This window comes from Macaca nemestrina, chromosome 2 (assembly GCF_043159975.1).
Source record: "Macaca nemestrina isolate mMacNem1 chromosome 2, mMacNem.hap1, whole genome shotgun sequence".
Lineage (NCBI taxonomy): Eukaryota > Metazoa > Chordata > Mammalia > Primates > Cercopithecidae > Macaca > Macaca nemestrina.
Genome location: NC_092126.1, coordinates 104,852,483 through 104,878,308, shown reverse-complemented (window position 1 = coordinate 104,878,308; position 25,826 = coordinate 104,852,483). Strand labels below are relative to the sequence as shown.

At 38.4% G+C, this 25,826-nt stretch overlaps 1 protein-coding gene and 1 pseudogene across 8 annotated transcripts in view; one reads left to right on the top strand and one right to left on the bottom strand.

The window, feature by feature from the left end:
* LOC105480615 (unc-51 like kinase 4) overlaps positions 1–25,826 on the top strand; it is a 682,911-nt gene that overhangs the window by 448,119 nt on the left and 208,966 nt on the right. For 7 of the 8 annotated variants that reach the window (XR_011619999.1, XM_071091486.1, XM_071091487.1 and 4 more), the window contains one exon: positions 25,240–25,406. Coding sequence is in view for 6 of the 8 variants with exons in the window: in XM_071091486.1 (XP_070947587.1) it covers positions 25,240–25,406 (167 nt within the window). In the remaining 2 variants the exon portion in view is untranslated. Of the gene's footprint in view, positions 1–25,239; positions 25,407–25,826 lie in introns of those variants that run through there. The other variant, XR_011620000.1, reaches the window with a different exon arrangement.
* On the bottom strand, positions 18,207–18,988 carry LOC112426441 (small ribosomal subunit protein eS6-like; annotated as a pseudogene).

The following is a 25,826-nucleotide window of genomic DNA, read 5'->3' as shown; positions in this document are numbered from 1 at the left end:
AGGAGATGGAGACCATCCTGGCTAAGACGGTGAAACCCCGTCTCTACTAAAAATACAAAAAATTAGCCGGGCGTGGTGGCGGGCCCCTGTAGTCCCAGCTACTCGGGAGGCTGAGGCAGGAGAATGGCTTGAACCTGAGAGGCGGAGCTTGCAAAGAGCCGAGATTGCGCCACTGCACTCCAGCCTGGGCGACAGAGCGAGACTCCGTCTCAAAAAAAAGTCACTCAGGTGTAATAGTGCTGAGACCAGGATGTACGTGTCCAGGCACCCAGTCCAGGGGGTTTTCTCTGTTATAATTTAAACAATATAGTTTTCATCCCATTTTGACAGAGCAAAAATGTGCCGATTTATAAAATTTTTCCCACAAAACAATGTACTAAATATAGGGTGTCTCCAAAATTTATTTGATAAATTTATTTGATAAATATTGGAGACACCCTATGTTTATTGATATTATCAATATCACATTGGGTTCTGTAGGTTCCTGGTCCATCACCTGATGCTGACTCAGCAGTGCATCTCATTACTAGGAACAGTGGCTGAAAACTTCTTGGTAAAGACAATGGACCAGGCTAAAGAAATTACGTTTGCTCCCTCCTCATATTAGTTTCCTTTTGACATAGTAGAAAAGCCACAAGCTTCTGCAGGTCAGAAGTCCAAAGTCAAGGTATTGTCGGGACATCATTCCTTCTGGGGGCTTCTGTTTCCTTGCCTTGAAAAACCAAGTTGAATAGCCTCAGAGGCCCCCTGCATTCTTTGGCTCCTGGTCCCTTCCTTGCATCACTTCAACTTCTTGCTTGTATCATACGTTTCCTAGTATTCAGCCTGGTCGCCTGCCTCCCTTTGATGAGGATCCTTGTGATTATAATGGGCACACTTGGATATTACAGGAAAATCCCCCACCTCGAGATTCTTAGCTTAATCACATTTGCGAAGTCCCTTTTGCCATGTAAGATTATATTCACAGGGTCCAGGGATTAGGATGTGGATGTCTTTGGGTGGGGTGGGGGAGCATTATTCAGCTTTCCAGATTCTCAAAACATCATTTAAGTGAGAATTGAGTCTTCGAAACTATTAATTCCAGGGAAAACAGAAAGTTTCCTAGGAAAGGATAATTATTATATTCTACATTATTTACTTGGGAATAGTGTTCATACAATCACAGCAATGTAATCACTGAATATCAATCTGAGCAAAAGTAAGAGATAACCAAATGGGGGTGTGGGGGTGGAAACAGTATGCATATGAGGTGGGGATGCGGAAAGAGAGCTCTGTCTTCATATTCCATGGTAGGAAGTCAGTAGATAATGCTTAAAACTCAAAAAATCTGGAAGCAGCAGAGCAAATGTGTTGTTTAAAGAGATGGAGGTAAATAAAATAAGTAAAATAAGTGAAACTTCACATGTTCTCACTTATTTGTGGGGGCTAAAAATTAAAACAATTGAAATCATGGAGATATGGTGGAATGATCTTATTCCCAGAGACTGGGAAGGGTAGTGGGAGGTAGGGCTAAAGTGGGGATGGTTAACAGGTACAAAAAAAGAGAAGAAATGAATAAGATCTGGTATTTGCTAGCACAACAGGGTGACTATAGTCAATACTAATTTAACTGTATATTTAAAAATAACTAAGAATATAATTAGATTAGTTGTAACACAGAGGATAAATGCTTGAGGTGATGGCTACACCATTTACCCTGATGTGATTATTACACATCAGATGCCTGTACCAAAATATCTCATGTAACTTATAAATATATACACCTTACACCTATTATGTACCCACAAAAATTAAAAAATTAAAAAATCTGAACAACAGAATAAACTATGTAAAGCTCTCTGTGAACTAAATTTTTTTAAAAAAGGAATTGAAAGTACTTCTCTGCAGAGAGAGGAAGGTAACCGGGACTGCTGTAAGACTTCTGACTCTGAACAGACAGATTGAAAGAAAGGGAAAAGGGAGGGAAAATGTATGGGGTCAAGAAAGTAACTTGAATTTTGACAACTGGAGACTGCTAATCTAGAAGATTTAAAAAACAAAACAACTTCCAGTCATTGTGTTGCTTAGGACTCTCATCTGCTCATATTAGAAACTTAACTCACCATAGCCAAGTGAAAAGGAGACTGTCTTCATTTAGGCAAGAACTATTTTTATATCCCAGGTACATCTGGAACTGAGGGCCTAAACTTGACCCCTGAAGCCCCTTGCCCCCAGGTTTCTCCTCTCTGGCCATAGCTTTCTTTTTTATATTGTTGTAACCCAGCTTCTGGCTCCGCTGTCCTTGAAATAAGACACCATCACTGCCACTCCCAGTTTTCAAATGTTAAAATGTGTTTCTCAAAAGGATGCCATTTTCTCTCTCCTTGCCCCTTTTCTGAAGTGCCAAGGGAAGGAAACAGCTGGCTGTGGCCTGGGAGCCAGTGCCCTTGTGCAGACTGGCTGCTGCACAGTAACTGGATGGTACCTGTGTTACTGGAAAGGGGTCCTGATCCAGCCCCCAAAAGAGGGTTCTTGGATCTCACGCAGAAGAGAATTCAGGATGAGTCCACAATGCCAAGTGAAAACAAATTTATTAAGTAAAGTAGCGAAATAATAGCTACTCCATAGACAGAGTAGGACATTCCCAAAAGAAAGCGGAGGAACACACCCACCCTAGGTACAATGCTTGTTTATATATAGCATAACAACAACAACAAAATCATAGGATCATGTGCTCTACTACAAGGGTTTGTGATAAAGGATTAATTTTCTTAATTACTGTATTTTGCAAAAATCAATATTATCTTTAAAGCAAAATTAGGAATTCTTTTGTTCTCAAGACATTGGGATATCAGGACATTCCTGGGTCTAGGTCTGTTTAGTAAATGTTACTAATCTGTTCCCTTAACCGTAAAGATCTAGAGGCTAAGGATGCCTAAGTTGCTGGGAATGCAGCCCAGTAGATTTCAGCCTTATCTTACCCTATTCAAGACGGAGTCAGTCTGGTTCAAACACCTCCGACACCTGAACTTCACTGTTTCTCTGCCTAGGCATTGTTAATAATATTAAGGGTTTGTATTTTTACAACAGGACACTGCAGTTTAAATTAAAACAATGAGTTATATGTTTAAAATGTGGTAATATATCTCTTATACATAGCTGACCCCTGAACAACATGGGGGTTAGGTGTGCCAGCCCCCAACATGGTAAAAAGCCTCCATGTAACTTTTGACCACCCAAAAACCTAACTACTAATAGCCTACTGTTGACTGGAAGCCTTACTGATAATGTAAATCTGTTTATTAACATACATTTTGTATGTTTTATGTATTATACACTGATACGGTTTGGCTGTGTTCCTACCCACATCTCATCTTGAACTGTAGCTCCCATAATCCCCACATGTCGTGAGAGGGACCTGGTGGAAGGTAATTGAATCATGGGGGCAGTTATTTCCAGACTGTTCTCACGATAGTCAGTTCTCATGAGATCTGATGGCTTTATAAGAGGCCTTACCCCCTTCACTCTGCACTTCTCCTTGCTGCTGCCATGTGAAGAAGGACGTGTTTGCTTCCCCTTCCACCATGATTGAACGTTTCCTGAGGCCTCCCCGGCCCTGTAGAACTAGAGTGAATTAAACCTTTTTCCTTTATAAATTACCCAGTCTTGGGTATGTCTTTATTAGCAGTGTGAGAATGGACTAATACATACACTATATTCTTACAATAAAACTAGAGAATACAATAAAGTTAGAGAAAAATATTATTAAGAAAATCATAAGGAAGAAAAGATATATTCGTTAAGTAGAAGTGTATCACGGTAAAGGCCTTCATTTTTATTTTCACATTGAGTAGACTGAGGAGGACAGGGAAGAGGAGAGGTTGGTTTTGCTGTCTCAGGAGGGGCAGAGGCAGAAGAAAATCTGCATTCAAGTGGATGTAGTTCAAACTCATGTTGTTCAGGGGTCAACTGTCTTCTTCAATGAAAAAAAAGTAAGCTATAGAATATATCCCATGTGTAATATATCTGTATTTACAAATATCTCATATACTTAGAATCTATAGCAAACTTTTACATTTGGTACATTTTGAGGAGATGGGATGCCCTTGAACTTTTCATTGTCTGCTAGATACTTTTATATACAAATATACACATTAGTATTATTTGAATTTTTACAGAGTATGATAAGAAAAAATGAAAAATAGGAATTTGTCTATAATGAATATATATTGCTTTTATAATAAGAAAGCAATGGGAGAAATTGTTGCCACATTGCATTGCCTACAGGTTAAAATCTAGGGTCTCCTGTCCTTTAGGAGTCTTAGGAATCTGCACGACACATCTCTCTACTCTTCAGCCCTGCCTCTCACTGCTGTTTTTCATAGGCCCTGGCTCCTAGCCTTCCCACAATTGCGTAAATACAGCATGTTCAAATCCCAACTGCGTGTCTTTCTCATTGTTTACTGACCAAGCCTATTTTGCCTTTCTTCCTCCATTCTATCTGTCCAAATCCGGATGGCCTGCAAAGTCCACTTCAAGTCCCTCCTTCCCCACAAGAGCTTTCCCTGCCTTCCTGTTGATCATCATCTTTGACCAACAGCACCAACTGGTGCTTTATCCTGTGATCCAGTTCATGTTCCAATATATTGATGTGGTCTGTGAAGGGAAGGGACTATTCGTTATGTTTTTTTGTAATTCCTTCAGTCCGGCATTGTAAAATTTACGTGATAAATGCTTAGTGTATTGCGAATGAACCAGTGAATGAAAGAGTGATGCTGATTTTCTCCTCAATGTTTACTTACCATCTCAGAAGTAGATGACAGGGGAAGAAAAAGGAGAATGGCTGAAGATTTTCCGAGGTGTAGGGCTCTACAGGATGTGCTCCAGTTCATTGCCCAGCTTGCAAAAATCTCTTATAATTCAGCAAGTGCTGAATTAAAGTTGGAATTGAATTGATAAAGCTTTGAGGCTTTTGGGGATAGACCCCAGGCTGTGTTGCTGATGAGAGATCACCCCCACCCCAAGAGGATTTTCTTCTCTGCATCTCCACCCTACTCTCTCTTCCTAGCACTTTCCTGGGCATTGGAATATGTGATCAATCATTCCTTAACCATCTTATTACCTGGACATAATTGGAAAGTAAGTTTATGTAACTTTGAGTTAATAATAGAATTTAGTTTTTGAATTAGTCATAAATAACATTGTATCTTAAGTTTTGAGTATGAAATTACCAGCCACTCCTACTTTCTGTATTCTCACAAAAATCCTTCCAGCCATATTTGCTTAAATTAATCCTAAGCCACTAGAGCTATCTCTGAGTAGTCAAAATGAGTGTTATCTTCAGTGCAGAAATCCCTTAAGTGTTAAGCTTCTCCTTTCAGGAATTTTACAATTGAGTTCATCCTGTCTGAAACTTTTCACTCTCAAGTATGTAACTTGGACTTCTTTTTGGCCATGCTGCAAAAATTCAGGATTTCTGCCTAAACCAGAAAAGGGCATGGCAGCCCCTTGGGACAGGCTACCAGAATAAATTATATGCTTGGAATAATTCAACACAATGATCTTTGCTAATCAAAGGAGGATCCAGAGACCATTGTGGGCTCAGAAGGGAGCTGGGCTGGTTTAAGATACTCTCATATACTAAGTTTTCTTAGGAAAGTAATTCAAAATGAATATACTGAATACAGAGACTCTCCAGATTTTTGAAAGAAAACATTTTGTTGAAACATTAGCTTCTGCCTTATTTGAGAAGTCTCAGCATGTGATTCATCAAGTTCTTTCAGATTATAGAGTTTGATGGGGTACTTTACTTCAGCAAAGCCCAGAATTGTGAATTAGCTCATCGTACTCATTGAGCTAAACGTGTTTGATGTCCTTCCCCTTACTAGGGAAGGCTAAACTCCCATGGACCCTGGAGCTTGGACCCACGGATGAGGGTGAGGATTTCAGGTAAAGAAGCCAAACCCAAAGCTCCTGGCCAAAGGGACTGCAGAATTGGGAGTACAAATGCAGGAGGAGGATCAGAGCTTGGTTTGAAAGGTATTGGCCTGGTGACAAGAACAATGTAGACACCTATGTGGTCTTGTATGTAGCACTTATGCCAACCTAGTGAGCGTGTTAGACCCGTGCTTGGCAGGGCTAAAATAGCAGAGGCAAATCTTACACTGAGATGGTTCAGAAATGTTTAATCTCATAGATGTTTGGTCATATTGTCATGTGGGGCCATGCTGTATGTGAGGGGCTGCTTGTTAACCGTTGGCCAGAAGAGGCTGCATGCCCTTGGATGCTCCATGGCTCAGAATCCCACAGTTCACAGACACTTACATTTATAACCTGTCAGTATGTCCAAGACAGGCATTGCCACTTTCACCCTCCAAGTTCTTCAGTTTAAAAACAGACTTTTTAACTTAACTGATTTAATATGACTTCTGATTTTAGTGGTTAAGCATTGATCAGTTCGGGAACAAATTATGTCCCCACATTGAATTTCACAAATGCTTTCATACTTCTTTTCGAGATTGTGTGTTTAGGTTGATTTTAACGAACCCTAGTGCAAGTGACCACATATTTGCATGATGTAAATATAAAATTAGCCAGAAGAAAGCCTCTGTGTAGGAAAGTTACCTTTGATTTAGAGTGCTGTGTTTTCAAATCATTAAAAATAAGATATAAAGCACTTTCTAAAGCTTGGAAATTCAAAGTATATTCTTATATTAGCTCTCTAATACATTGTGAAAAACTAATAATAAGAACACAATGACTGGAGTTGGGAACCGTTCATGTATATTAATATTCTCAGAACATTAAACACTTGAAAAAAATAACTTATGGAGAGACTCCTTTAGGGATTTGCTTATAATTAATACAAAATAAGTCTTGGATTTTTTAGGAGTTGGTTATAATTAATGCAAAATAATTCTTGGGTTCTTTGAATTAATGAATGTTGGCTTCTTTTAGAGATGTTGGGATGGAATATTAAGAAATTATTGTGGTAGCATTTGACCAGAGGACTGGGAAGTACTAGCATACTATCCCAGATGCATCCCAACAGCATCTCTGAGAGAGATAACAGAGATGCAGAGGTATACATTTCTCTATGCAGAGGTATACATTTCTCTATTTCCTATACCTACCTGCTAGTCTGGAGACAAAGGTGGCTTTGGCTTTCCCTGTATATTTACCTCAGTGTTTAAACTTCAGTCTTGGATGTTAATACTTTCATGTAAGAAAGCTTCCCTCACCCTTTCAAGTAGATGTGTATCAGCTACAACCAGTAGAAGAGGCAAGAGTCATAAATAAATAAATAAATAAATAAATAAATAAATAAATAAATAAATGAAGAGCTATGTATTTGCCCAGTAGTCTAAAGCAGAGCTGATCTAAGCCATAGGTAGACTGGCTCTAGATGAAAGAGAGGAGAGAGAAAAGAAAGAGGAAAAAAAAAAAAAAAAAAGGAATGGCTTAGTGTTTCCCAGGGGTCAGGCCTCTGGCTATGCCATATTGTCACCAGACTTCTTAGTGGAAGATGAAGACAGAAAGAGCCACACATCCATCTCCACTGACATTTTGATCTCTTGGAAAGTCTTACTCTGGAGAACACAGACTTGGCAATATCTTTAAACTTCACTCTACCACTTTGGAGATGGAATATCTTGTCTTGATCATGGCTCATATGTGGAGAAGAATAAAAGTAGGGAGATAGGGGAGTGTTAATTTTTCTCCCCTCCGTACCAAAAGTTTCTACCTTGACTTGCTTTGCTTCTTTTTAGATTTATTTCTTCACTTAGTAAAATGCATCATGTATTAGCCTGTTTACAGAACTTCACCAACATTAGTAGTCCACTAGGTAAGGTGGGAGACTAACAGCAGTTGCTTCCTCTCTCTTCATACCCTTAGGAGCTATGGACCACTGGTAGTGTCAGCCCTATGCAAACCCAGGTTTAAGCCTTCTTGCCTGCCCTCCCTCCCTCCTTCTTTCACTCCCTCCCTTCCTACCTTCTTCCCTCCTCCTCTCTTGCCTTCCCATGCCTCCCTCCCTCTTTCCCTCTTTCATTTCCTCCCTCCTCCCTCCTTCCCTTCCTCTTTTCTTCCCTCCTTCTCTCCTCCCTTCCTATTTCCTAACTTCTTCTTTGGGCAAATTCTGAAACAGTAGGGGAGCAAATATGTCACCACTTACATGGTATGTGGGAAAATGCAACATGGAAGATCTGGTAACTTGAAGTCTGACTTCAGTCCACAGTACCTAGCAAATTTTACTAATGATAGTTATCAGTGGCCTGGAAATTGCCAAATTAGTGAACTTTTCTCAGGTTTTGAATTATCTCAGTTTAACATTCTTTTTTTAATTTTAATTTTTTAAGTTGTAAACTGACAAATTATAGTTGTATATTTATGGGGTACAAAGTGATATTGTAATTTATGAATATAATGTGGAATAATTAAATCAAGCTAGTTAAAATGTTCATCATCTCAAATAGCTATTTTTTTGTGGTGAGAATATTTGAAATGTATACTCTTATTGATTTTGAAGTATACATTATTATTTACTATATTCACCATGCTGTGCATTATGTCAAAGAAAAAAATCTTATTTCTTCTGTCTAATTGAGATTTTGTACCTTTTTGACTATCATCTCCCCATTCTGCCCATCTTCTCAGTCTCTGGTAACCACCATTCTACTCTCTGCTTCTTTGTATTTTATTGTTTTAGATGCTATGTATATGAGAACATGCAGTATTTGTCTTCCTCTGTCTGGTTTATTTGACATAGCATAATGCTTTCTAAGTCCATCCATGCTGTCACAAATGACAGAATTTTTTTTTTAAGGTTGAATAAAATTCCATTATGTGTATGTACCACATTTTCTTTATCCTTTTATCTGCTGATGGACACCTAGATTGATTCTATAACTTGGCTACTGTGAATAGTGCTTCAATGAACATGAGAGTGCATATATCTCTTCAGTGTGTTGATTTCAAATCTTATGGGTAAATACCCAGAAGTGGGATTTCTGGATCATGTGGTAATTCTGTTTTTAATTTTTTTAAGGAGCCTCCATATGCTTTTCCATAATAGTCATACTAATTTACATTTCACCAGTAGTGTACAGGAGTTCCCTTTCCTCCACATTCTTGCCAAGGTTTCTTTTCTTTTCTTTTCTTTTCTTTTCTTTTTATAATAATCATTCTGATAGATGTAAGGTGATATCTCATTGTGGTTTTAATTTTTATTTCCCTGGTGGTGAGCATCTTTTCATGTATCTGTTGGCCATTTGTATGTCTTCTTTTGAGAAATGTCTATTCAAGTTCCTTGTTCATTTTTAAATTAAACTGTTCTTCTGTAGTGCTGTTGAGTTCCATATGTATTTTGTATATTAACCCCTTATCAGATGTATGGCTTGCACATATTTTCTATCAGTCTGTAGCTTATCTCTTCACTCTGTTGTTTTTTCCCTGTGTTGTGCAGAAACTTTATATTTTGATGTAACTCTATTTTTGCTTTTGTTGCCTGCACTTTTGAGGTCAAATCTAAAAAGTTATTGCCCAGACTAGTGTCATGTAGTTTTGAACTGATTTTTATATATAGGATGAGGATAAGAGTCCAGTTTTATTCTTCTACATATGGATGTCTGATTTATGCAGCACCACATACTAAAGAGACAGTCCTTTCCCTATTATATGTTCTTGATACCTTTGTCAAAAGTCAGCTGGTACAAATGTTTAGTTTCTGGGCTCTCTATTCTGTTCTACTGACCAATGTGTCTATTTTTATGCCAGTACCATGCTTTTTAAGTTACTATAGCTTTGCAGTATAGTTTGAAATCAGGAAGTGTGATGTCTCTAGCTTTGTTCTTTTTTTTTTTTCAATATTGCCTTGGCCATTTGGGGGCTCCATATGAATTTATTTTGTGGTACCATTTGAATTTTACAATTGTTTTGCCTATTTTTATGAAAAATGCTATTGAAATTTTATTAGAGATTGCTGCATTGAATCTGTAGATTGCTTTAGGCAGAACAGACATTTTAACAATATTAATTCCTCCAATTCATGAACATGGGATATCTTTCCATTTATCCAAGTCTTTGTTAATTTCTTTTCTTTTTCTTTTTAATTTTCTATAGTTTTCAGGGTACAATTCTTTCACCATCTTAAATTTATTCCCAAGTATTTTTTTTACAACTATTGTAAATGACTTTTTTTTTATTTTCCAGAAAGTTTGTTGTTAGTGTATAGAAACGCTACTGATTTTTGTGTGTTGATATTGTATCCTGCAACTTAACTGTATTTATTACTTCCTCTTCTCTTCTTTTTCTCCTCCTTCTCCTCCTCCTCCTTCTTCTTCTTTTTTTTTTTTTTTTTTTTTTGACAGAATCTCCCTCTGTTGCCTAGCCTGGAGTGCAGTGGTGCAATCTTGGCTCACTGCAACCTCCGCCTACCAGGTTCAAGCAATTCTCCCACCTCAGCCTCCTGTGTAGCTGGGATTACAGCTGTGTGCCACCACACCTGGCTAATTTTTGTATTTTTATTAGAAACGGGGTTTCACCATGTTGACCAGGCTGGTCTTGAACTCCTGACTGCAAGTGAACCTCCTGCCTCAGCCTCCCAAAGTGCTGGGATTACAGACTTGCGCCAGTGTGCCCAGCCTGTATTTACTAGTTCTAGCAGTTTTATATGGTAGAATCTTTAGGGTTTTCCATATACAAGATCATATTGTTGATAAACAGCAACAATTCCACTTCTTCCTTTATGAATGCCTTTTCTTTTTATCTCTTGCCGAATTACTCTGGTAAAGTCTTCTAATATTGTGTTCAATATAAGTGGCAAGAGTGGGCATCCTTGTGTTCTTCCGGATATTAGAGGAAAATGTTTTATTTTTTCATCGTTAAATATAATGTTAGCTGTGCTTATCATCTATGTCCTTTATTATGTTGAGGTACATTGATTTGTTGAGAGTTTTTAAATCATGAAAATATGTTGAATTTTGTCAAATTATTTCTATGCATATATTGATTATATAATTTTTTACTTCATTATGTGATATGTTATTGATTTGCATATGTTGGACCATCCTTGCATGCCGGAGATAAATCTCATTTGATCATAGTGAATGAAGTTTATTAGCATTTTATTGAGTATTTTTACATCTGTATTTATCAAAGACATTGGCCTGTAGTTTTCTATTCTTGTGATATCCTTGTCTGACTTTGGTATGAGGGTAATGCTGGGCTCATAAAAAGAATTTGGAAGTATTATTTCCCCTTTGATTTTTTGGAAGAGTTTGTGAAGGATTGGTATTAGTTTTTCTTTAAAAGTCTGGTAGAATTCAACAGTGAAACCATTAGGTCCTGGACTTTTCTTTGACAGAAGACTTTTTACTATTTATTCAATCTCCTTGTTGATCTGTTCAGATTTTCTATTTCTTCTTCTTTTTTTTTTTTTGACAGAGTCTCACTCTGTCACCCAGGCTGGAGTGCTGTGATGTGATCTCTGCTCACTGCAAACTCTACCTTCTGGGTTCAAGTGATTCTCTTGCCTCAGCCTCCTGAGTAGCTGGCATTACAGGCATGTACCACCACACCTGGCTAATTTTTGTATTTTTATTAGAAATGGGGTTTCACCATATTGGCCAGGCTGGTCTTGAACTCCTGACCTCGGGTGATCTGCCTGCCTTGGCCTCCCAAAGTCCTGGGATTACAGGCATGAGCCATACTGCCTGGCCCAGGTTTTCTTTTCCTTTATGATTTAGTCTTAATAGGTTATATGTGTTTAGGAATACATGCTTTCTTCCCAGTTATTCAATTTTTTGGCATTTATTTTTTTTTTAATTTATTTATTATTGTTATACTTTAAGTTGTAGGGTACATGTGCATAACGTGCAGGTTTGTTACATATGTATACTTGTGCCATGTTGCTGTGCTGCACCCATCAACTCGTCATTTACATCAGGTATAACTCCCAATGCAATCCCTCCCCCCTCCCCCCTCCCCATGATAGGCCCCTGTGTGTGATGTTCCCCTTCCTGAGTCCAAGTGATCTCATTGTTCAGTTCCCACCTATGAGTGAGAACATGCGGTGTTTGGTTTTCTGTTCTTGTGATAGTTTGCTAAGAATGATGGTTTCCAGCTGCATCCATGTCCCTACAAAGGACACAAACTCATCCTTTTTGATGGCTGCATAGTATTCCATGGTGTATATGTGCCACATTTTCTTAATCCAATCTGTCACTGATGGACATTTGGGTTGATTCCAAGTCTTTGCTATTGTGAATAGTGCTGCAATAAACATACGTGTGCATGTGTCTTTATAGCAGCATAATTTATAATCCTTTGGGTATATCCCCAGTAATGGGATGGCTGGGTCATATGGTACATCTAGTTCTAGATCCTTGAGGAATCGCCATACTGTTTTCCATAATGGTTGAACTAGTTTACAATCCCACCAACAGTGTAAAAGTGTTCCTATTTCTCCACATCCTCTCCAGCACTTGTTGTTTCCTGACTTTTTAATGATCGCCATTCTCACTGGTGTGAGATGGTATCTCATTGTGGTTTTGATTTGCATTTCTCTGATGGCCAGTGATGATGAGCATTTTTTCATGTGTCTGTTGGCTGTATGAATGTCGTCTTTTGAGAACTGTCTGTTCATATCCTTTGCCCACTTTTTGATGGGGTTGTTTGTTTTTTTCTTGTAAATTTGTTTGAGTTCTTTGTAGGTTCTGGATATTAGCCCTTTGTCAGATGAGTAGATTGCAAAAATTTTCTCCCATTCTGTAGGTTGCCTGTTCACTCTGATGGTAGTTTCTTTTGCTGTGCAGAAGCTCTTTAGTTTAATGAGATCCCATTTGTCAATTTTGGCTTTTGCTGCCGTTGCTTTTGGTGTTTTAGACATGAAGTCTTTGCCCATGCCTATGTCCTGAATGGTACTACCTAGGTTTTCCTCTAGGATTTTTATGGTATTAGGTCTAACATTTAAGTCTCTAATCCATCTTGAATTAATTTTCGTATAAGGAGTAAGGAAAGGATCCAGTTTCAGCTTTCTACTTGTGGCTAGCCAATTTTCCCAGCACCATTAAATAGGGAATCCTTTCCCCATTTCTTGTTTCTCTCAGGTTTGTCAAAGATCAGATGGCTGTAGATGTGTGGTATTATTTCTGAGGACTCTGTTCTGTTCCATGGGTCTATATCTCTGTTTTGGTACCAGTACCATGCTGTTTTGGTTACTGTAGCCTTGTAGTATAGTTTGAAGTCAGGTAGCATGATGCCTCCAGCTTTGTTCTTTTGACTTAGGATTGTCTTGGAGATGCGGGCTCTTTTTTGGTTCCATATGAACTTTAAAGCAATTTTTTCCAATTCTGTGAAGAAAGTCATTGGTAGCTTGATGGGGATGGCATTGAATCTATAAATTACCTTGGGCAGTATAGCCATTTTCACGATATTGATTCTTCCTATCCATGAGCATGGTATGTTCCTCCATTTGTTTGTGTCCTCTTTTATTTCACTGAGCAGTGGTTTGTAGTTCCCCTTGAAGAGGTCCTTTACATCCCTTGTAAGTTGGATTCCTAGGTATTTGATTCTCTTTGAAGCAATTGTGAATGGAAGTTCATTCCTGATTTGGCTCTCTGTTTGTCTGTTACTGGTGTATAAGAATGCTTGTGATTTTTGCACATTAATTTTGTATCCTGAGACTTTGCTGAAGTTGCTTATCAGCTTAAGGAGATTCTGGGCTGAGACAATGGGGTTTTCTAAATATACAATCATGTCATCTGCAAACAGGGACAGTTTGACTTCTTCTTTTCCTAACTGAATACCCTTGATTTCTTTCTCTTGCCTAATTGCCCTAGCCAGAACTTCCAGCACTATGTTGAATAGGAGTGGTGAGAGAGGGCATCCCTATCTTGTGCCAGTTTTCAAAGGGAATTTTTCCAGTTTTTGCCCATTCAGTATGATATTGGCTGTGGGTTTGTCATAAATAGCTCTTAAGATTTTGAGGTACGTTCCATCAATACCGAATTTATTGAGCGTTTTTAGCATGAAGGGCTGTTGAATTTTGTCAAAAGCCTTTTCTGCATCTATTGAGATAATCATGTGGTTCTTGTCTTTGGTTCTGTTTATATGCTGGATTATGTTTATTGATTTGCGAATGTTGAACCAGCCTTGCATCCCAGGGATGAAGCCCACTTGATCATGGTGGATAAGCTTTTTGATGTGTTGCTGAATCCGGTTTGCCAGTATTTTATTGAGGATTTTTGCATCGATGTTCATCAGGGATATTGGTCTAAAATTCTCTTTTTTTGTTGTGTCTCTGCCAGGCTTTGGTATCAGGATGATGTTGGCCTCATAAAATGAGTTAGGGAGGATTCCCTCTTTTTCTATTGATTGGAATAGTTTCAGAAGGAATGGTACCAACTCCTCCTTGTACCTCTGGTAGAATTCAGCTGTGAATCCATCTGGTCCTGGACTTTTTTTGGTTGGTAGGCTATTAATTGTTGCCTCAATTTCAGAGCCTGCTATTGGTCTATTCAGGGATTCAACTTCTTCCTGGTTTAGTCTTGGAAGAGTGTAAGTGTCCAGGAAATTATCCATTTCTTCTAGATTTTCCAGTTTATTTGCGTAGAGGTGTTTATAGTATTCTCTGATGGTAGTTTGTATTTCTGTGGGGTCGGTGGTGATATCCCCTTTATCATTTTTAATTGCGTCGATTTGATTCTTCTCTCTTTTCTTCTTTATTAGTCTGGCTAGTGGTCTGTCAATTTTGTTGATCTTTTCAAAAAACCAACTCCTGGATTCATTGATTTTTTGGAGAGTTTTTTGTGTCTCTATCTCCTTCAGTTCTGCTCTGATCTTAGTTATTTCTTGCCTTCTGCTAGCTTTCGAATGTGTTTGCTCTTGCTTCTCTAGTTCTTTTAATTGTGATGTTAGAGTGTCAATTTTAGATCTTTCCTGCTTTCTCTTGTGGGCATTTAGTGCTATAAATTTCCCTCTACACACTGCTTTAAATGTGTCCCAGAGATTCTGGTATGTTGTATCTTTGTTCTCATTGGTTTCAAAGAACATCTTTATTTCTGCCTTCATTTCGTTATGTACCCAGTAGTCATTCAGGAGCAGGTTGTTCAGTTTCCATGTAGTTGAGCGGTTTTGATTGAGTTTCTTAGTCCTGAGTTCTAGTTTGATTGCACTGTGGTCTGAGAGACAGTTTGTTATAATTTCTGTTCTTGTACATTTGCTGAGGAGTGCTTTACTTCCAATTACGTGGTCAATTTTGGAGTAAGTACGATGTGGTGCTGAGAAGAATGTATATTCTGTTGGTTTGGGGTGGAGAGTTCTATAGATGTCTATTAGGTCTGCTTGCTGCAGAGATGAGTTCAATTCCTGGATATCCTTGTTAACTTTCTGTCTTGTTGATCTGTCTAATGTTGACAGTGGAGTGTTGAAGTCTCCTATTATTATTGTATGGGAGTCTAAGTCTCTTTGTAAGTCTCTAAGGACTTGCTTTATGAATCTGGGTGCTCCTGTATTGGGTGCATATATATTTAGGATAGTTAGCTCTTCCTGTTGAATTGATCCCTTTACCATTATGTAATGGCCTTCTTTGTCTCTTTTGATCTTTGATGGTTTAAAGTCTGTTTTATCAGAGACTAGTATTGCAACCCCCGCTTTTTTTTGTTCTCCATTTGCTTGGTAAATCTTCCTCCATCCCTTTATTTTGAGCCTATGTGTGTCTCTGCGTGTGAGATGGGTCTCCTGAATACAGCAGACTGATGGGTCTTGACTCTTGATCCAGTTTGCCAGTCTGTGTCTTTTAATTGGAGCATTTAGTCCATTTACATTTAAGGTTAAGATTGTTATGTGTGAACTTGATCCTGCCATTATGATATTAACTGATTATTTTGCTCGTTAGTTGATGCAGTTTCTTCCTAGCCTCGATGGTCTTTACATTTTGGCATGTTTTTGCAATGGCTGGTACCGGTTGTTCCTTTCCATGTTTAGTGCTTCCTTCAGGGTCTCTTGTAAGGCAGGCCTAGTGGTGACAAAATCTCTAAGCATTTGCTTATCTGTAAAGGATTTTATTTCTCCTTCACTTATGAAACTTAGTTTGGCTGGATATGAAATTCTGGGTTTAAAATTCTTTTCTTTAAGAATGTTGAATATTGGCCCCCACTCTCTTCTGGCTTGGAGAGTTTCTGCCGAGAGATCTGCTGTTAGTCTGATGGGCTTCCCTTTGTGGGTAACCTGACCTTTCTCTCTGGCTGCCCTTAAGATTTTTTCCTTCATTTCAACTTTGCTGAATCTGGCAATTATGTGTCTTGGAGTTGCTCTTCTCGAGGAGTATCTTTGTGGCGTTCTCTGTATTTCCTGGATTTGAGTGTTGGCCTGCCCTACTAGGTTGGGGAAGTTCTCCTGGATGATATCCTGAAGAGTGTTTTCCAACTTGGTTCCATTTTCCCCCTCACTTTCAGGCACCCCAATCAGACGTAGATTTGGTCTTTTTACATAATCCCATACTTCTTGCAGGCTTTGTTCATTTCTTTTTCTTCTTTTTTCTGTTGGTTTCTCTTCTCGCTTCATTTCATTCATTTGATCCTCAATCGCAGATACTCTTTCTTCCAGCTGATCGAGTCGGTTACTGAAGCTTGTGCATTTGTCACGTATTTCTCGTGTCATGGTTTTCATCTCTTTCATTTCGTTTATGACCTTCTCTGCATTAATTACTCTAGCCATCAATTCTTCCACTTTTTTTTCAAGATTTTTAGTTTCTTTGCGCTGGGTACGTAATTCCTCCTTTAGCTCTGAGAAATTTGATGGACTGAAGCCTTCTTCTCTCATCTCGTCAAAGTCATTCTCTGTCCAGCTTTGATCCGTTGCTGGCGATGAGCTGCGCTCCTCAGTTGAAAATGCAGAAATCACCGGTCTTCTCTGTCGCTCGCGCTGGGAGTTGGAGACTGGAGCTGTTCCTATTCGGCCATCTTGCTCCGCCCCCTGTATCTTTTTTGGCATTTAATTGTTCACAATAGTCTCTTATGGTTTTTTGTATTTCTGTTTAATGTCTTCTCTTTCATTTCTGATTTTATTTGTTTGAGTCATCTCTTTTTTTCCTTAAAGGTTTCTCAATTTTTATTTTTTCAAAAATACAAGTTTCAGTTTATTTTAGTATTGCTTTTCTAGTTCTATTTCTCTGTTTTCTGCTCTGATATTTTTTATTTTTCTGCTAAAATTGAGCTTAGTGTGTTTTTTTTTTTTTAGAGGCACAACATTAAGTTGTTTATTTGAGACCTTTCTCTTTTGATGTAGGCACTTATTGCAATAAACTTTTTTTCTCAGAACTGTTTTTGCTGTATCCCATAAGTTTTAGAACTTTGTATCTCCATTTTCATTTGTCTCAATTTTTAAAAAAATTCCCTTTTAATTTCTTTATTAACTCATTGGTTGTTCAGGAACGTGTTGTTTTTCATGTATTTGTCAGTTTTCCAAAATTACTCCTGTTGTTGGATTTTAGTTTAATACCATTCTAGTTGGTAAAGGTACATGTTATTATTTCAGTCTTCTTAAATTTGTGAATACTCGTGAAGACATGTCAAGACTTGTCCTCATGTGTAATCTATCCTGAAAATGTTCCATGTGTGCTTGAGAAGATTGTATGTTTTGTTGCTGTTGGATGTTTGTTCTGCATATGTCTGTTAGTTCATTGGTCTAAAGTGTTGTTCAAGTGCAGTGTTTTCTTATTAATTTCTGTCTGGATGATTTGTCCATTGCTATAAGTGGGGTAAGTCTCATACTATTCTTGCGTTGTAGTCTATCTCCCCATTTAGATCCTTTAGTATTTGCTTTATACAATTTAGGTGTTCTGATGTTGGGTGCATATATATTTACAGTTGTTATATACTCTTGTTGAATTGACCCTTTTATCATTATATAACATCTTTCTTTGTTTCTTTCTGTAGTTTTGGTTTAAAGTCTGTTTTGTTTAATATAAATAGAAGAATCCCTGCCCTCTTTTCATTTCCCTTTGCATGGAATATCTTTTTCCATTCCTTCACTTTCAGTTTGTGTGTGTCCTTAAAAGTGAGGTGAGTATCTTGTAGGTGGCTTATAGTTAGGTCTAGTTTTGTGGTCTTTTTGTTGGAGAATTTAATCCGTTTACGTTCAAGGTGATTATTGATAGGTAAGGACTTCTGTTGTTTTTTTTTTTTTTCTGAGTCTGATCTTATTTATTTGTTACTCAAAAAATCTTATTTCTGACTGGATTCAGACTTAGAAGTAGAAGCTCACAGACAGGAAAGTCTGCGTCTCTTTGCAGTTTGTTCCTGGCGCTTCTCCTTAGCCTCCTTCATTCTCTTGGCCAAAAGTTAGCATATTCTGCAACCTCTTCCTTGTTTTTCTTAGTACGCTGCTTCTTCAGAGCAATACTCCGCTGTTTGTGCTGCAGGACATGTGGAGTAACAAGACGCTGAATCTTGGGTGCTTTGGTCCTAGGTTTCTTACCTTCTTTGTTTAAGGGCTTTCTTACAACATACTGGCGGACATCATCTTCTTTAGAGAGATAGAAAAGTTTGTGGATTCTGCTAGCTCTTTTGGGGCACAGGCGGTGAGGCACTGTAGTATCAGTCACTCCAGAAATATCCTTCTCTCCTTTTTTTAATTTTTTTTTTTACAATAACCAAGTTGAGAACACTCAGATTGGCATCCACCATGCAACCATGAACTGATTTTCTCTTTCTTTCTCCCGTTCTCCTTGGTCTGTAACAGAGATGCCCCTTACTCAGTAGCAGGCGGACATGGCCATGGGTCAAGACACCCTGCTTCATGGGGATATCTTGTTTGTTTTTCCTACCACTGATTCAGACCACATAACCCTTCCACTCTTTACCCAGAGCGTCAGCAGCAACTTCTGTGGCCATACGCTTCTCATAAAAAGTACAAAGTTTGCGTTCATCGTCCACTTCAATGAGTTTCTGGCAGCCAGTGGCTGGGAAGGAGATGTTCAGCTTCATCTTGAAGCAGCTAAACGCCTCCGAGGTGCCACAGAAAAAAGCAAACTTCTGTTGTTTTATTATTTTATGGTTGTTTTGTTTCTTTCTTCCTCTCTTGTCTTCCTTTGCAGTTTGATGGTTTTCTATAGTGATAGGCTTTGACTCTTTTCTATTTTTGTTTTGTGTGGCTACTATACATTTTTATTTTGTGATTACCATGAGACTTACATAGAACATCTTATAACAGTCTGTTTCAAGCTGCTAACTTAACTTTGTATACAGCTTTACAATTTTATTCCCCTTCATTTTATGTTTTTGATATCAGAATTTACATCATTTTGTAATATGCATTTTTTAACAGTTTATTTTAGCTATAGTTATTATTATTAGTTTTTTTCCTTGGAACCCTCATACTAGGAGTAAAGCTGCTTTACATTCCACCATTAGAGTTCTAAAGTATCCTGAATATGGCTTTATATTACTTATACCATTGAGTTTTGTGATTTTGTGTGTTTTATGTTATTAGTGCTTTTTTGTTCTAACTTAAAGAACTCCCTTTAGCCAGTCATGTAAGGCAGGCCTAGTGGTGATGAATTCCCTTAGCATTTGTTTGGGAAAGTTTTCCTTTTTCATTTTGGAAAGACAATTTTGTAGGGTAAAGTATTCTTGTTTGGCAGCATTTTTTCCTTCAGCCCTTTGAATATATCATCCCACTCTTTCCTGCCCTGCAGGAATTCTGTAAAGAAATCTACTACTGACATTGTATTGGGACTCCCTTGGATGTAATGTGTTTCTTGTTGCTCTCAGCATATTTTCTTCATCTTTGATTTTTCATAATTTGATTATGTGTCCTGGTGAACTCTTCTTTTGGTTTACTGTTATTGAAGACCTCTGTGCTTCCTCTACCTGAATGTTGGCATCTATCCCTAAATTAAAAGAGGTTTTCAGCCATTAGTTCCTTTAAAAATGCTTTCTGGTTTTCTTTCTTTCTTTTTTATTTTTTCTTGAATTCTTCTTATGCATAGGTTAGGTCTCTTCATGGTATTCCATAATCCTTATAGGCTTTTGTCACTCTTATATATTTATTTATTTGCAGCTCTGATTGGATAATTTCAGATGTTCTATCTTCAAGTTCACTGATTCTTCAGTGTAAAGGAGCCTGATGTTGAAGCTTCCTGTTTGCATTTTTCAGTTCAGTATTGTCTCTAGTATTTCTGTTTATAAAATTTGACCATTTCTTTAGGGTCTGTTCTTGCAGCTTTGTTAGTTTGTTTTGGAGATATCATGATTTCCTGATTCTTTGTAATTCTTGTGTTCTTGCATTGGTGTTTGTGCAGTTGAGGAGATAGCCTTCTTTTTAGGCTTTTAAGGTGTTTTTCTTTTTTGGCAGGGATAGACCTTCACTCTTTCGTTTAGCTTTTATTGTAGATGGGCCAGCTTTAATAGCCATGGGCAGGAAAGGAAGAGCTTGTTTTGGGCTCTCTAGATGGCTGGGCTGCTGCCTTTGCTCTCAATTTTGATGAGGCAGCTGGCTGGGCTGTTCTATCCGGTGAGACCACTGGTTGATCTCTGGCAATACAGTTGGTCCATCATTGAGCCGGGCCACAGGAGTATATTCTCTGGCCAGATAGTTTTACTATTTGAGTTCATAGTTGAACAGGGTTGCCTGAGAGGGGGCTGAGATCAGGATGCTGATTGGAATGGCTGGGAGCATCTGCTATGCTTATTAAAAATGCACAGTTGATGTTTGTCTCTCTGTCTAGGCAGGCTCTTGAGGTGAGCTTCGAAGCTTGACTGAGTGCTGTTTAAACTCCTGGGTGTGTCAGATAGAGCCTCTGCTCTTTGTAGAAATTTGCTGTGATGATTGTCTTGCTCCCTGGATGTGAGGCTTTGGGGCAAGGTATGAGGCTGGTCCTGGAGGCTAACTGTGTAGGAATTTAAGCTGGGTAGAACTTTTGATCACTTCTGGAGTGACTATTTGAGCTTTTCAAGTTGGATGGGCTATTAGCTGGTACCACTGATTGGGCACTGCTGCTGACAGGTACACAAAGCTAACACCATATCTATGTCCTAGTTGCTTTGTACTATACCTGCTTTGTTTCTACCTAATCCCAGTTGGTCTAGTGGTAGCATTTTCCCCTGTTTTCTCCATGAGGATAGGAGTGGGCTTTCTGGAAAGTGCTACAGGATGCTAGAGAAGACGGTTGTCCACCTCTGGTTCTCTTTTCCCTCTGTAGAAACCCCAGTCCCTGGAGAATCCTCTCTTTGTGGCACTATGCTAACCTCTGGGAGGAGGAAGGGTGGTATAGTCAAAATAAGACCCTTTATCTTACCTTTTCATGTGGAAAAGGTCCATAAACCACCCAGGTGACTCAGGCTTATTCCCAATTTTGGAGGATTTCACCAAAGTGTTCATATCTTTGGATAGTTGCTGATAGAACTTTCTGTGGAACATGGGGAAACCTAAGACCTCCTATTCTTCTATTTTGCCGACATCCAACTAGACATTCTTGACACCCATTTTCTTTTTAATTCTAGTTATTCCTTGGTATCCATTACTTTACATTGTCATGATTTCTACTCTATTATATTAGCACCTTTGCCTTCATTTCCTCTGTAAATCCTTGCCCCTGTTTGGGACTTACTCAACCCTCAGTCTTTGACTCTGTTTCTCTCTAAATTTGACTCTCCTTTGGGGAATTTTATGTTCTCTCTGATCATCTTTTGCTTCTTTTTGTTGTTGTTATCTTTTAGTTTTAACTGTTACCTAGTTTTTAGGGCTTAATCTCCTTTGAACATTGGCACTTTGAATGCCCCTTTGTTATATCATACTCAGCATATCTTAAAAGTTAACTTAAAATTACCCAGAAACTCACTTCCCCATTTCTTCTAGTGAGAGTATAGTGCCAGGAACAGAGCAAGTGCTCAGTAAATTTTATTAACCCAGTGAAGACAGCACATACTGCTTTATTTATCTTCCTGAAGCATTTCTCTAGTTTGTCCCAACCTGTTTTTTCTTAGCCCTGCATTTTTGAATTTAAGTATATATGCAGTAAAAGGTACAAATCTTATATTTAGTTTTGAAAAATGTATGCACTGCTATAACCAATAACCCATCAATATATAGAACATTTCTATCACCCTAGAAAGTTCCATCTTCCCCTCTCCTAGAAATAACTTCTGTTCTGACCCCAATCAAGAGAGTCAAGTTTTCTTTAGAACCTTAAATAAATGTGTTCATACAACTTATTTCATAGAATTCTTTACTTTTTGGAATCTGTCTCTCAGCATTTTTTTTTTTTTTTTGAGATTCATCTATGTTCTTGTAAAGTTCAGTGTTTGATTTTTTTAGCTGCTGAGTGATATTCTATCGTATGATTATATCTTAATTTGTTTAGTCTCCTGTTGATGAACACCTGGGCTATTTCTAGTTTGGGGCTTTTTTTGTTTGTTTGTGACAGAGTCGCACTCTGTCACCCAGGCTGGAGTGCAGTGGCGCAATCTCAGCTCACTAGAGCCTCTGCCTCCTGGGTTCAAACAATTCTCCTGCCTCAGCCTCCCGAGTCGCTGGGATTACAGGCATGTGCCACCACACCCAGCTAATTTTTTGTACTTTTGGTAGAGATGGGGTTTCACCATGTTGGCCAGGCTGGTCTCGAATTCCTGCCTCAAGTGATCTGCCCACCTTGGCCTCCCAAAGTGCTGGGATTACAGGTGTAAGCCACGGTGCCCCATCGTAGTTTGGGGCTGTTTTGAATAAAGCTCTAATGAATCTTTATGTGGACATATGTGTTCATTTTACTTGGATAAATACCTTGGAGTAGGATTTCTGGATAATATGATAAATGTATATTTAAATTTATTTAAAATAAAAATGCCAACTGTTTTTTCATCAGTAATATATGTGAGCCCTGGTTGCTGCACATCATTACTAACATTTTCTGTTAGTTTTTTAGATTTTAATTATTTATATCTATGTGTGGTGATATCCCATTGTGATTTTAATTTGCGTTTCTCTGATGATAGTGATATTGAACACTTTTCATGTACTTATTGACTATTATACCTTTTGGGAACTGGCTCTTCACATATTTTACCCATTTTTAAAACTTGCATTATTTGTACTTTTATCGAGTTGTGGGAATTGTTTGTATATTCTGGATACAGGTTTTTGGACACAGACATACACATACACACACACATACATATATATACACATACATATATATACGTGGAGAAAGAGAGAGAAGAATGTTTTCTCCTGTTCTTTGGCTTCCTTATTTATTTTTTAATACTACCTTTTGATTTGTGAAAGCTTTAATTTTTAATGAAGTCTAATTTATCAATTTTTTAAAATTTTTATTATACTTTAAGTTCTAGGGTACATGTGTACAACGTGCAGGTTTGTTACATATGTATACATGTGCCATGTTGGTGTGCTGCACATATTAACTTGTCAGCATCCATCAACTCGTCATTTACATCAGGTATAACTCCCAATGCAATCCCTCCTCCCTCGCCACTCCCCACATTTGGCCCCGGTGTGTGATGTTCCCCTTCCCGTGTCCAAGTGATCTCATTGTTCAATTCCCACCTATGAGTGAGAACATGTGATGTTTGGTTTTCTGTTCTTGCGATAGTTTGCTGAGAATGATGGTTTCCAGGTGCATCATCCATGTCCTTACAAAGGACACGAACTCATCCTTTTTTATGGCTGCATAGTATTCCATGGTGTATATGTGCCAATTTTCTTAATCCAGGCTGTCACTGATGGACATTTGGGTTGATTCCAAGTCTTTGCTATTGTGAATAATGCTGCAATAAACATACGTGTGCATGTATCTTTATAGCAGCATAATTTATAATCCTTTGGGTATATACCCAGTAATGGGATGGCTGGGTCAAATGGTGTTTCTAGTTCTAGATCCTTGAGGAATCGCCATACTATTTTCCACAATGGTTGAACTGGTTTACAGTCCCACCAACAGTGTAAAAGTGTTCCTGTTTCTCCACATCCTCTCCAGCACCTGTTGTTTCCTGACTTTTTAATGATTGCCATTCTAGCTGGTGTGAGATGGTATCGCATTGTGGTTTTGATTTGCATTTCTCTGATGGCCAGTGATGATGAGCATTTTTTCATGTGTCTGTTGGCTGTATGAATGTCTTCTTTTGAGAAATGTCTGTTCATATCCTTTGCCCACTTTTTGATGGGGTTGTTTGTTTTTTTCTTGTAAATTTGTTTGAGTTCTTTGTAGGTTCTGGATATTAGCCCTTTGTCAGATGAGTAGATTGCAAAAATTTTCTCTCATTCTGTAGGTTGCCTGTTCACTCTGATGGTAGTTTCTTTTGCTGTGCAGAAGCTCTTTAGTTTAATTAGATCCCATTTGTGAATTTTGGCTTTTGTTGCCGTTGCTTTTGGTGTTTTAGACATGAAGTCCTTGCCCATGCCTATGTCCTGAATGGTATTACCTAGGTTTTCTTCTAGGGTTTTTGTGGTATCAGGTCTAACATTTAAGTCTCTAATCCATCTTGAATTAATTTTCGTATAAGGAGTAAGGAAAGGATCCAGTTTCAGCTTTCTACTTATGGCTAGCCAATTTTCCCAGCACCATTTATTAAATAGGGAATCCTTTCTCCATTTCTTGTTTTTGTCAGGTTTGTCAAAGATCAGATGGCTGTAGATGTGTGGTATTATTTCTGAGGACTCTGTTTTGTTCCATTGGTCTATATCTCTGTTTTGGTACCAGTACCGTGCTGTTTTGGTTACTGCAGCCTTGTAGTATAGTTTGAAGTCAGGTAGCGTGATGCCTCCAGCTTTGTTCTTTTCACTTAGGATTGCCTTGGCAATGTGGGGTCTTTTTTGGTTCCATATGAATTTTAAAGCAGTTTTTTTCCAATTCTGTGAAGAAAGTCATTGGTAGCTTGATGGGGATGGCATTGAATCTATAAATTACCTTGGGCAGTATGGCCATTTCCACAATATTGAAGCCTGCCTATGTAGGATGGTGTTTCTCAAGCTGTGGATTGGAACCTTTGCATCAAAATCACTTGGGGAACTTCTTTAACAAGTATTTTCCTAAGCCCCATCCCTGACTCCTTAGCAGACTCTCTGGGAGTGAGGCCTGGAAACCTGCATTTTAAACAACTTTCCTTAGTGAATCTGATAAGAGTACAGTTTAAGTATTGCGTAGGGTTTATGCAACATCGAGCCAGAATGCCTCTCTTTTTGGTTCATATGACACATTTGTGTACTTAATGATGAGGTTTTTTTCTTTTCCTTTTTTGCCCTCAGGACTTGTCAGTCACATCTGTAACCTGCTCACTGAAACTGCCACACTGTGCTTGGATGTGGATAGTAAAAACAACAATGAAATGGCAGCTGCACTGCTCTTTTCCCTGCTTGATATTTTGCACAGTATGCTGACCTATACCTCCGGTGTTGTACGGCTGGCTTTGCAGGTAGAGGATCTGTTTTCCTGTGTCTTGAGCAGCCCTACTCCATTTCATGCTTCCCTTTCATTCTCTTCTTTCTTATCTTGCTCTATTGTGTCTTTACTTATTTAAAAGAACGTGTCATTCTATAGAGAGTGTCTTCCGAAGAGTCATCTTTGGGTGACCAATGTCAAGAACAGAGAATTTGATCAAAATCTTCAGGGAAAGAAGGAGAGGCCTACTACTAAGCAAAGACTTAGCAAGCATTAGCTGGGAAACCACTCCTGACCAAGGAGAGCATTTGCCTTAGGCACAATCCTATTTTGGCCAAGTAGTTTGCAGCCTTTCATGTACTGAGGTGGCTCTCCAGTTCCCCCTTAGCAGGATAGGTCAACTTTCTAGGAATAATGGATTGAGGGTTTGTGTACATACACATGCATATGTGTG